The sequence below is a fragment of the Nematolebias whitei genome, chromosome 21 (genome assembly GCF_014905685.2).
Source record: "Nematolebias whitei isolate Nwh7 chromosome 21, NemWhi1, whole genome shotgun sequence".
Taxonomy (NCBI): domain Eukaryota; kingdom Metazoa; phylum Chordata; class Actinopteri; order Cyprinodontiformes; family Rivulidae; genus Nematolebias; species Nematolebias whitei.
This window is the reverse complement of record NC_056518.1, coordinates 25,835,236-25,848,049: the sequence shown is the minus strand read 5'-3', so window position 1 is coordinate 25,848,049 and position 12,814 is coordinate 25,835,236. Positions and strand designations below refer to the sequence as shown.

The following is a 12,814-nucleotide window of genomic DNA, read 5'->3' as shown; positions in this document are numbered from 1 at the left end:
ACTTTTTTGGATTATTCACTGTGTTAAAAATAGTTCTAACATTAAGAGATTTTACTGTCGTATACAGTCGTTAACTGTAAATACCAGCTCATTTAGTTTTAAATATCTGCAGTAAGATATGAGCTGAACAGACTGCAGTCTGTGACTCAGCACAGAGGTGTGATAAAAGGACTGTCAGTTCTACTCTGAAATAACTTTCTGCATTTACACTTGAATGAAATGTGCTTGTATAATCACAGAGTATTTGCCTCAGGTGGAGGAGTTCAAGTATCTGGGCGTCTTGTTCACAGGTGATGGTAGGATGCGGATTGGGGCATCATAATCAGTAATGAGGACATTGCTTCGGTCTGTCATGATGAAGAGAGAGCTGTCAAAAGGCAAAGCTCTTGATTGACTGGTCTGTCAGTGTCTACGTTGCAATCCTCACCTATGAGGCTTGGATCACAACCAAAAGAATGAGATCCAGGATACAAACTGTCAAAATGGGCTTCCTTTGCAGGGTGGTTGGGCTCAGCCTTAGAGACAGGGTGAGGAGCTTCGTCATCCAAGGGGAGATCAGAGTAGAGCCGCTGCTCCGCCGCATCTAAAGGAGTCAGTTGAGTTGGTCCGGGCATCTGATTACGATGCCTCCTGGACGCCTCCCTTTAGATATTTTCAAGGCACGTCCCACTGGTAGGAGGCCCCGGGGAAGAGCCAGAAGTCACTGGAGGGATTGTATAACTTCTCTGGCCTGGGAACACCTCGGGATCCCCCAGAACGAGCTGAAAAGTGAAGCTGGAAAGAAGGATGTCTGGGGTTCTCCCCTGGACCTGTTGCCTCTGCGACCCGATTACAGATAAGCGGTAGAAAGTGGCTGGATGGATACCATAATTTCCGGTCTATAAGCTGCTACTTTTTTCACACACTTTGAACATTGTGGCTTATATAGTGCTGCGGCTAATTTATGGATTTTTTTAAAGGGCTAATGAACTTCATGCCACCAAACATTTAGCCTCGTCACACCCGTGCGCTCGCATAGCTGCTTAAAACACATCTCTCTTCTCTCGAAAAGGTAAAAAAAAAAAGAAGAAAAGATAATAATCTGACTAATGAAATTCGTGAACAGGTTACAGTTGAACCAATGAAACAAGGAGAAGAAAATATTGTGTGTGTTTGTGTGTGTGTGTGTGGGGGGGGTCTCCCCCCTTCTCATGAGGGGGTTACACTCCTGCATCAGCACAGTAACTTTTGCTCAAGTCTGACAGTGGATCCTGATGGTGGAGAAGGAGGACAGCACAAGTTTGCAAAAAAGGAAGCTGAAGATAGCGATCAATGACTTCCTGGTAGGCTACTATTTATTTATTTTTTTTTAACCAGCCCTGCTACAGGCACTGTTCAGAAAAACACATTTACTGTACATATTTGTGTATGTTACAGGTATGTATTTAATTAAAAGTTTAAAAAATAATATTCCTGTGTAAATATCTCATGTTACAATGTGGACACCTGCAGCTTATAAACAAGCGCAGCTTAGATATGTACAAAAAAATTGTTAATTTTTTTTATTCTGTGGGCGCAGCTTATATTCGGGTGCGCTCAATAGTCTGGAAATAACGATAATCACATAGGCCTTGATTAAACTCAATCAAGCCACAAAAAGCAGTCAAATTTAAAGATGTATTTAACAATCATAGTGACAAAAGGAAATAAAGAAGCAAATTTCAGCTATAAAAAAATATGTCCTAAGACCCAAAGAGCAAAAAGTAAAATAATAGATTAGTGTCTTTCACCTCTTGGTCTGAGTATCGTGTAGTTCCAAAAACTGCCTCTGGACTTCACATTTAGCTGGGTGGTCAGCAGCCAGGGCGATATCTGCTGTTATGAGGTTCAGCTTGACTGAACCCGCCTCCAGCCAGACAGAACGTCGCAGCAAGGGGGGCTGACCCAGACCTAATGGCTGACCTGGACCTTGACCCTGTCCAGCCAGCTGCAATCTGGCCGTCTCATTGTATTGCTGCTGTTCAATGTACTGTCGGATGTTCATGTCCTGCACCACGGCGCTGATGCCCTCTCCCACTGCCTGGTTGTGCAGGTTGCAGTTGGCCACACGGATAATACCCGTCTAAAGGGAGAAAAAAGTAAAATAAATAAAAAATCAGCACAAAAAAGTGTGAATTTGTTGATACTAAGCCAAACAATAAATTTAGAAAAAAGATGCAACAGTTTTGTCTGTGCTTGGGGCTAATTACCTTGACACTGGCAGCACAACCATGCTCCACAATAAAGATGTCGACTCCATCCATGGCCAGCCTTGTCATGGTGTACTTCAGCTCTTCTGATGTGCGACAATGCCCAGGCATAAAGCTCAGCTGAAAGACAAACACTGTTTAGAAACTTTTCAGTGCTTTCAGAACGCAAGCTCAAGTTCTGTCTTTACATTTTGCTCCACTGCCTGTAGCCTCAGCTGCTCAGTTGTCAGAAAATAATGAGGGCTCTCAGGCAGAGGTTTTAAAAATATCCTTATTAGTATTCCCATTTAAGCAAGACATCCTGTTTCTCTGACTTCTACTGAAGGTATCACTGTGGTGTGTATGGTTTTATGTATGTCAGCTGTGAGCTTTGTGGAGTTGTTTTCTGATTCTCAGACTGGAAAAAAGGTCCTTTCTGAGTCATACTTTCATTAGAAAACGGTTTTCTTTGGGCTTTGTTTAGTATTTGATCTCAGCTGAGCATTTCATTTCACACAAAACAGGTCTGTCCAACACTCAAATCTCACAAGAACAGCCTTCAGCTGTAATGATTTCATTTAGGAGTTTACAGTGAAATGTAGAAAAAGAGCTGCTACTTAAACCCAAGTCTGACAGCGACATCAGAAAGGGGTGAAAGTGTGCACAGCTCACACTTCATGTAGCGTTTCATGGTTTGGTGTCTGTTTGTACCTTGGCATCACAGATGCGACGATCAACACCATGTTGGCAGATAACAGAGGGCTTAGGTTGTTCCAGCTGGAACTCTCGAGACAAAACGTGGAAAATGAAAGACTCGCCCCACTCGATTATGCTCGCCACCTAACAGTCACAAAGCCACAGACTTTTAATAGTTAGAATAAAAAGTAATAAACAAATTTGAAAACATAAAAATCACAACACCCAGCATTGACAGCCTGAAGGAAGAACAATTATAAATTAAAGACATATTTTGAATCCACTGATTATCTTAATATGCATGAAGTAATCTCTATATTTCAAACTAAACAGATCCACATATTCACACATTACCTGGATAACAGAACCCACCTGAGGAACAGTGACCCTGCCAGTGAGCGCTCCAGCCTGCATGTCGATGAGCCATGCGTACTCCAGTGTATCACTTCCCAGAGGAAGGCCCTGAGCCGAGAACATAGCATGGGCTCTCATCTGAAGCCCAGACAGACTCAAGTGCCCATCTCTCAACACTCCATCCGCTGTAGGACGCTGAAGACAAAAGAAAGGAAAAACACGTTACCATTTGAAGAACACACACAAAATAAAATCAATCAATAAATCATTGTATCTATCTATGAAGGAAATGATTTCCTCAAAAGAAAGCTGTGACAATTTATAAAATCCCATCACGTGCAGCAGAAATGATTGTCAATTGAGGGAAATGGGTGACACCCAGTGTTTCCCCTACCATTATATAAGTGGGGCACCCTGTTCCGTCTACCGAACCCCCCCCCCCCCCCCCCCGTCACCCACCTGTCGACACTGATGCAACACTAAGCTAGCGGCTCACAACACAGGTGTGCTAGCTAAAAAGCTAAAGGCAGCCTCTTCCCTCATGCTGAACCCCCTCCCCCACTCGAAAACTGTCGGTACAAACAGTGCATTGAAGTTCAGGACATGTCTCTGCCCGTCTCTGCCCCCCCAGGTTGACAACAAAAATCACAGACGAGATGAACGCTCCATTTCTAGGGGAAACTCTGGACACAATTTTTTTTTTTTTTTCAGGAATTAGGAGATTATCCATGCTGCTGATCCTCTATTTATCTGTGCTGCTGATTATAATCCATGCTGCTGATCTCTTGCCTTTAAACTGCTGTATTCAGTCATGCTCATCTGCTCACTACAGACTCATGTTCGGGCTGTTGTTTACATTATAAGCTTTTAGTGTATCTATTAGATCCTTGTATACTGATTCTTTTTATGCTTAATATTTTTGGATGTAACTGGGACCCTGTGTAGACAATTTCGTTCCACCTCATGTACCACATGTGATGAGAATGACAATAAACCTTGAAGCTTGAGAACTTAATCCTCCTGTACAAAATGGAAAGACAATACTAAAAATGAGAAATATTGTGGGTATGCAACAGTTGGTTCAAAAATGTGGCTGCTTACTATACGTTTACTATCATGCTAAACATACTCAGGGTTTTCTTTAGTGTATTTTCTTCCCAATGAATCACCGTTTCAGGTTCAAATAAAAAAAAATAAAATGTTTGGCTTTTCTTGAGTAAACTAACATTTGATGTCACAGACTCTGGCTGATTTACTGTCGTCATTTTGCTGAAGATTTCAGAAACCATTTTTCTCCTCACGACTGCAACAATTGTTCTTACCGTTTAAAACTGTGTCTACATAATGTTTGAAGTGTTTGGAACCAAACAGCTGCGAAGTTGTGGATCTTACCTGGTAGTTGTCACTGACAAAGATGTGAATGGGGGACAAAATCATCTGCAGCATTGTCTCCTTGTAACCTTTCTTCATCTCAAAGCACAGTCGCTCCAAGAAGCCTGATGGGCCTTCAGGACCTTCACTGCTGCAGTGCTATAAACCCCAAAATGTCAAAAATGAGCTGTGCGATAAGTTATTGTCAAAAATATTTCAATTATGGAACACTAAACAATCTTGTTAGGCCTGATCTTATTTTATTATGTCTTTTTTAAACAAATTGTAAAAACAATTTTAAAGGAGTAATACATTTACCACTGGCAGTCGGCCATGGACTTTGTAAAGGTTGATGAGCACGGTGATGTCCCAGGGTCGAAGGTCAAGCGGATGGATGTTTGGTGCTTCCTTCTGATCACTGTCCTCCATTCCCAGAGGAGACCAACCGAGGCCAGAGGAGGTAGACGCCGACAGCACAGGGCTGGACACGGCCTCCTCAAAGTCTGTATACATATCATCCTCGCCAAAATAGTTTTCCTGTGGGGTTGATAGAAGTATGAGTTTAGAAATATTTTTAGATGTGTGGAATCGTTTAAAGTTTATTACTGAAGGACCTTGATGGAGATCAGGGCTCGCAGCAAGGGCCCATAGAGAAGAATTTGAGAATCCGGTGACATTTCCATCTCCACATGAAGTCTGTCAGGGGGCAGCTCTGATGGGTCAGTGGGAACCTGACTGTGGGAAGCTGAAGCAGAAGTGGAGGTGTAGGGTTGTGGGACACTGTGGGGTACAGAGGGGTGCTCTGGGGGCCTCAAAGCAGACAGCATGGACTCCTCCATCTCAGACACTGGATCACAATTCACAGAGAATACACATTATCTCACAAAAAGCAGCTCAAAACATGACAAAAATGACAGCAACAAGCCTAAAGCCTGACTCTTTCACACAGTCTTAAAACAGAGCTGAAGCTGTGAGCTCACATGACTGTTTGAGTTGCTCATCTGCCTTCTGGGGATAAATGGGATGCCAGGTGTAGTCAATGATGAGCAAGAAGTTTGGCACGCTCCAGCAATCCACCCAGCCAGCTCTGATGTAAAGATGACAAAGACGTACGCTCAGCACACAGTTCTAATGCTGCATCATCATTTCAAGTGGCTTTTTCAGTTCATCGCTTGCTTCATGATCCGTTCAAATGAAATGCAGTAAAGGGAGCTGGGAGCAAAAACGGGTCATGCTCAATTTCTCTGCAGCACCAAGTGTGCTGGTCCGGAAAGCATTTGATCATAACCTCACAGGAGGTGCAGGGGTCTCTCACAGCGGTGCATCAGTAGAATGGGGCTTAGGTTTTTATACTAAATCTGAATGTTGTTTCCAGGCACTGAATTCACACAATTCTTTGTAAACCTTCATTTAATTGGCTTCTTTAGATAGATAACTTTGCTAATTGGCATTTATAATGTATGTGAATGTTTCTGTTCAGTGCCCTGACATGACTTCTGTTGTGACTTGGCGCTTTATAAATAAACTGAACTGAACTTTATAGTGGCGCTTATAGTGCGATAGACAATCAAATAAATTTTGTCCTCTTAATAGGGGGTCTAAATTAGACCTAAACATATTTATCTAACCTGGGATTTATCTGGAATCCTGAGTAAATTAGGTTGCAAAGACAAACAGCTTTTTGAAGTAATTTTTGGAAGGCAAATATAAAGAGAGCCTAATAAAAAGAAGAGGCAGTTAGCAAAATTGCTGTAAAAATGTGGCAAAGGTACAACAGCCTGAGGCATATAAAAACAAATTGTAGTTATTAATGTTAGTATTAACATTGAAAATGTAATTATAGAGAAAACACAAATTATGAACTAATAAGATCTCACAGGCCTACTCTTCAACAAGACATCACCTCACAGCAAATCACAATCTGTTGAGCTTTGAAATAAAAAATAAAAAAATGAATGGAGCTCCTTTAGTTGGAACCTTTTTTTTTTTTCTTTTTTTTTTACTACTACATGTAATGTCAATTTATATTTTATAAAGAGAGAAAGAAAAATATTCTGGAATTACGCTCTAAAAAAAATCCTCAGACAAATTGAGAATGAGTTAATTGTCTAATGAAGTATGTTTAGGGAGTTATAAGATACATTTTGACTTTAGCCCTTAGATTTTGCCCTACTTCTCCATTCTAGAATAAACTTAAGGCCGTAAGAAAAATAAAGGCACATACAATGATTAGCAACTTCGCAAAGTTCAGTGTCAGAGAAAAGACTGAAGATTTTAACCTGTGAAGATCAACAGAACGCTAACAGCCAGCAGCCATTTAACACAGCTTCACTGAGAATTTAACACCAACTTTGTCTAAAAAGGTGAATATAATACAACATAACAATGCTCAAATCTTGGATAGCAAATTGTAGCTTACAGAGACCACATCAGGTCCAAAACCGATAAGAACATACATTAAACCAAACATAAACTCGCCTATACAACATCTTGTAATTAATTCCCTTTGAATAATAAAATCTCTACAAAACATATATTTAACATTGAGAAGTATTTTAGCCCTAAAATGTGTATCCTAGAAGTACTCCTAATGATTTCTGTTTAATTACTTTGAACAGCAGAAGCTGAGCACACATTTTGTTTCTACACTGCGACGTTCACTCTGCTGCTTGTGTGAGGTCCCATCAGTTCAGCAGAAGGTTCAACATAGAGGATGAGGATGGACTGCATTCAGATGAACAAATATGGACGGCTTGGATAGTGAGGAAGGAGCTGAAGAATCAGATCGCTAAAAAACATTTTAAACAACAAGTCTGAAGATCCTCTGAGACACAGTGAATGAGCAAAAACAAGGGATGTGTCTATACAGCAGAGGGCTGAACTGAAATGGGGTAAGATCTTTAAAAAATTCAACAATGTTCAGTCAGCCTATCTGGACAGGTTCTTTTGTTGCTGAAATGTTTCGTCCTTCATCCAAAGGACTTCTTTGATCTCAGGAGACACCAAACAAATTGATTCCCACAAACAGCATACTCCACAGTGGACCCAAAAAAACAGTTTACTGGTGCTAAGATGGTTTCTGGGGCCCGCCCTCTCCCCCATCAACTCCTCTGAGACAGTCATGACAAAATGGTTCAAAACACCAAAGCTTATGCTCAATAATACAGGTATAAAATCCAACAATGTCCAGTCAGGTCATTTGGACGGTTTATTCTTTTGCCGAGTCGTTTCATCCTTCATCCAAAGGACTTATTTTATCTGAGGGGCCACCTCAGGAGCCACCCAGAGGCCATCTTAGCACCAGCAAACTGTTTTTTTTTCCCCACTATGAAGTATGCTGTTATGTGAAAATCAGTTTGTTTGGTGTTTCTTCAGATTGAAGAAGTCCTTTGGATGAAGGACGAAACGTCTCAGCAAAAAAAGAAGCCGCTCAGATGACCTGACGGAACATTGTTGGGTTTTTACCTGGATAACTGAGCATGAACTTTGGTATCTTTAAAAGATTTGATCCAGTAAGTTTCACTTCTTGGATTAGTTTTAAAGCCCCAGCATGGATGCCTCACACAGCAGAAGGACTACATCTTTGTGGCGTATTTGAAATTACTGTACCTCCTACTGCCTTGGCAACATTTCATCTCTATCTCAACGTAATGTAGATGTTTTATGATCATGAGTCATCCAGCTCTTTGTGAGCATCTCCCATTTTTGTCTATATGGAGAGAGAAATAGTTTATCTCACTCTGTGTGGGTGATGTTCCTCCAGCGAGACTTGGTGGGTTTTGGAGGGGGAGCCACTTGACTCTCCCCCGACATGAACATGTCTGGGGGCAGTTTGATGTTCTGGTAGTCTTTGGCCAGGGTGAGGAGGGGGTAGCGGCTCGGGTGGCACTCTGGCAGGGACAACCGCATGTCTGTATCTTCCGCCTGAAGACAGAGCACAAACATGTGTACGCCTCCATCTGTATGCAGAGTTCAGTCACTGTTGAAACAGCTCAATCTAAAAAGTCTGTAGCTACACAAAAATATCCAGTGAGTTCAATTAATGTTCTGCAGGGATAAAAAAAAAAAAAAAAGCCTGCTTTCATAGAAAATGGGCACTTTATTCTTGGACCGACACACGTTCGCTTCAGGCAGGACTCACCTTCAAGCTGAAGCGGGTATGGCAGGTGGTGGGAACGAACTCATTGAAAGGCAGAGTGAAGTCTATATTGAGTGTCTCACCACAGGCTGCCAGGTACACTGTAGACAATCAATGATGCAATCGATTAGTCCTCCTGCTTCAAGATTAAAGGAGTGCACATGTACTGTACAGCACATCATGTCTTAATAAAGGTAAAGTCATCTGTAAGAGAGAGCCGCTTCCAGACTTTAAAGTATTGACAGCTCTCCCAACATGACATGTGGACACATCCAGAACAACACAATCAATAAATTGAATTTTTTTTACATCGAACAACTGAAAAAACACTTTGGTTTACCAATTTATGAAAACAAAAAAAATTGTTTTTCATTCAACGTTAGTGTCTTAAAAATACAACGTCATAAAAATGACAATTTGCTTCAGTGAACGTTTTGGGATGAGAATTAATTTAAAAAAAATTAAGAATATTTTTATAAAATGATAAAAATAATTGTATAGTTTAAATATTGTGCCAAAACCCAATGCTTTCATTGACAACCTATATGTACATCTCCAACTGTAACGTTCTAATCTTCTGCTAAATCTGTAATGATGGTGGTTTATTAGTTTGAGTGTTTACAAAAAAATATCTTTATAATATAAAAGTGGCAGCAGGTGATCAAACCGTTAAACAAAAATATCAGGCAGACACAGTTTAGGCACAAATTATTAAATGTATTTCATCTGTGGATTATTTAAGAATTAGGTATGTAGAACATTCTCAAACTCTATATTTTGCTAATAATTGATCTGATCAGAGACCATTTTAATTGAATATTTATCTTTTAAAGACTGAACTTATGGGATCATAACTAGGTTTTAGAAAATAACTGACAACTGAAATTTCCACACATAATCAAGGGTAGCTGATCAAGTGATCTTTTTACAGTCACTTATGTGTTCGCTCAAAGTATTTTTGCAAAGCATTATGGTCTAGCTTTTGCTTTCTTCCAGTTATTCGAAATATAATTAGTGCAAACAGTGTTCATATCTCCCGATGCTTCAGCTGTGCTCTGCCGTCATTCCAACACCTGGCAACACAGCACATCGCTATCCTAACTTAATAAAACTCATTTAAAAATATGTTTGTATATAAAAGTTAATATAAAAGCAGGTGTAAGGGACCAAAACAATAGTCTAACACTAGCCAGAAATAGTGTGTGGTGCCAGACTTTACATGTGTGCATTAGTAACTGTAAAATGGTCAGTAGAGCAGGTGGAGCAGCTGCTCCCCCATTTTCAAAAGTGGAGTGCAAACTCTTGCTTCCCCACCCCCTTTTCAACCAAAAACGTTATCATTACCAGCAATAGGGCAAAATAAAGTAGTTTATTCATCCTAATGTTACGTTCTTGGTTACAAACTAAAAGAAAAAGAGCATTAAACATAATCACTACATTTTACTCCCCCCTCCCTAAGCTTTCAGTTGGTTTAGTCCAACTCAGGTAGTCGCTAGCTCACTAGCCAGACAGCCTTCAGCTGTGATGTTAAAAAGCTAGCTTTCTTTTTAAAGTGTTAAAATGTGCTACATCTTTTTCTCACTATACATCAGATTAAAAAAGTGTAAATATTTTGAGTGATATCACACTAGGAGTGCAAGATATACATGGGTTCATAAACAGAAAAAAATAACATCATCTCCTGCATGAAATCAATCTGCAATATTATATATTACCAGGTGCCCATGCACATAATGATCAGAAGTATTCTTCTTCAACAAATATTTTAGATTAAAAGTAAAAAATACTTAATCTAACAATACTGTAGTCCCCAAAATACTGGTTAGTCTGGTTAGTCAATGTTTTTGTGTACCAGAGGATCCATCTCACCATTCTCCTGCTGCTTGGTGGAGCAATCGATCCAGTTGTGCTGGTTTGCTGCCCAGATCATCTCAAACTGATGGAATAAGATCTTGAACTTCCAGGAATAGGGCACAAAGGAGTAGATATCAGGGGCACTGTCACTTGCCCAGTCCTTTATTAAATCTATAAAGACAGAAGGAGCAGGAAAATGTTTAAATCACTAACATCAATGCTAAGATCTTGATATCTTTATCAGTATTGTACAGATATTATTTCATTTTTTTTAGGATTGCTTTCCTCACCAGTGAAGAAATTTTTCTGAGCATAGATGAAATGGTACGTGGCCTTGTACACCTCGATCTCACACTGCCACGACTGGGGCATGTTCCACACCTGGGGGTAGCTCGCTATCACGTGGAACTAAGCCAAGACAGAAACACACTTTCCCTGTCAGAAGGACATTGAATTTGTCAAAAAGAAATTCCATCCTCCTGCTACTCACAGCTAACATCTCAGCCTCCAGAAGAGTCCTGTACTGCATGCTGCTGGTGGTGTCCACATGAAGCAGCTGACCTTTAATGGTGGTGGAGTAACCTGAGGTCACAAAAAGCAGAAAGATTGAAAAAAAATAAAACTAAACTAAAACCTACAACTAAAGTTCATGAAAACAGTTTATTTTTCAGACAAAAATATGAAACTTCACTGCATCTCTGAGGACAGAGTACTGACTAACCGAATGCTACCTCCTCCGCGTGATAAATCATTGCAGAAATCTCTAAAAGTGTTTGTGAAACCACTGTCGTCTTTACATTTTTTTCATTTGAGATGGTTCAAAGTGATCTTTACAATAAAGTGAGCCAACATAGAGAGGAAGATGCTTGGTACTTCTGTGAGTTCCTGTGAAGTAAAACCTCATTGCAGTTTGCAGAATACAATCTTTGTTTGCTTTAAGAGCCCATAAAGACAAATAAAATGCTTCCTCTGCTTTATGGGCATGCAGTACTTTAAGTTTATTCTCCGTATTGTTTAACTGCAGCTTCATACCAGTTTTGTCTCTTCTGTCTTGCTAATAGAATAACTAGGTTTTGAGAGCTGGTTGGTTGCTTGTGAAATGATGAGTAACAGTTTCCTGAAGCTCTGAGCTGCTGGATCATTGACTGGCAGCTTAGCTGAGGCTAAATAAAATGAGTGTGAAAGTGCAGTGATGTGGGCAGGCTATTAAGAGTTACAAGCTCTGAGAAAAATGGTGTAAAAAAGGGCTGACAAGAAAAATATGCATTCCTATTATTTTTATTTTCTTTTGAAAACAGAAGTGGACAAACTGAGGCAAAAAAAAAAATGCAAGTATAATTAGTATCAGTCAAGTGGTTTTGTGGCTTTTGATATTATAGTGAATAAACTTGTGAGTAGAACAAAACCCTCTGTGTGGAGCAGAGAGCTGCCATCTAGGATGCCCAGAGGAGAAGATGGTGGGGGTTAAGGGCCTTGCTCAAGGGTCCAGAATGGGGCAAATGAGGGTGGAGGCAGGTGTGGGTGTTTCACCTTTCACACCCACATTTTGATGCTATCGGTACGGGGAGTTGAACCGGCAACCTTCCGATCACAGGCTTCTCCAACCTCTGCGCCACCACTCCCTTTTCACTTAAATATTGTGGAGTGTTTCAATTAAACATTTCTGCAATCTCAAAAATTCTTGAAGCTAACAATGCTAACAAAAATTAGCCTCAAGGCTTTTATTATTGCTTTTTTTTTTTTTAATTATAATATTAATGCACATGGAATGTGGTACATAAATAAAAACCTAAATCTAACAAGCTGCATAACTCATCTGCAGATGAACAAAAAAATGGGTACTTTTTCATATATTTGGTTGATTGGCTTTTGATAAAAAAAAAATTAAATTACGTTGGCAGTAGAGCACAATAAAAGCCAATGTCTCGAGTTTAAATAAAGTAAACTGGAGGCAGACATTTGCTGATTATAGAGCTGACATTTTTACTCTAATCATCTTACTGTGAAACACACTTACCGTCTTCTCCCACAGTCATGGGGATGTTGACTTCCAGGTAAGAGCCTGCTCCTACATTCACATGGATGGCATTGGTTTCCTAGTAACAGCGATGAAGATGGAGCAAGAGAGAGAACGCAAACACTCATAAAATATAAGATGATTAGAGATGGAGTTACAACCTAAAAATAAAAGATT

The 12,814-nt window shown here is 40.0% G+C and overlaps 1 protein-coding gene across 1 annotated transcript in view; it reads right to left on the bottom strand.

Annotated features, from left to right (window-relative positions):
• Positions 1-12,814, bottom strand: part of kiaa1109 (KIAA1109 ortholog) — a 91,078-nt gene that overhangs the window by 48,879 nt on the left and 29,385 nt on the right. The window contains exons 6-19 of the mRNA XM_037694781.1: positions 12,638-12,716; positions 11,111-11,202; positions 10,911-11,028; positions 10,636-10,791; positions 8,770-8,867; positions 8,368-8,552; positions 5,609-5,715; positions 5,243-5,475; positions 4,947-5,165; positions 4,650-4,787; positions 3,276-3,452; positions 2,919-3,047; positions 2,229-2,348; positions 1,770-2,101 (exon numbers count right to left, since the gene is read on the bottom strand). Coding sequence (XP_037550709.1) covers positions 1,770-2,101; positions 2,229-2,348; positions 2,919-3,047; positions 3,276-3,452; positions 4,650-4,787; positions 4,947-5,165; positions 5,243-5,475; positions 5,609-5,715; positions 8,368-8,552; positions 8,770-8,867; positions 10,636-10,791; positions 10,911-11,028; positions 11,111-11,202; positions 12,638-12,716 — 2,183 coding nt within the window. The remainder of the gene's footprint in view (positions 1-1,769; positions 2,102-2,228; positions 2,349-2,918; positions 3,048-3,275; positions 3,453-4,649; positions 4,788-4,946; positions 5,166-5,242; positions 5,476-5,608; positions 5,716-8,367; positions 8,553-8,769; positions 8,868-10,635; positions 10,792-10,910; positions 11,029-11,110; positions 11,203-12,637; positions 12,717-12,814) is intronic.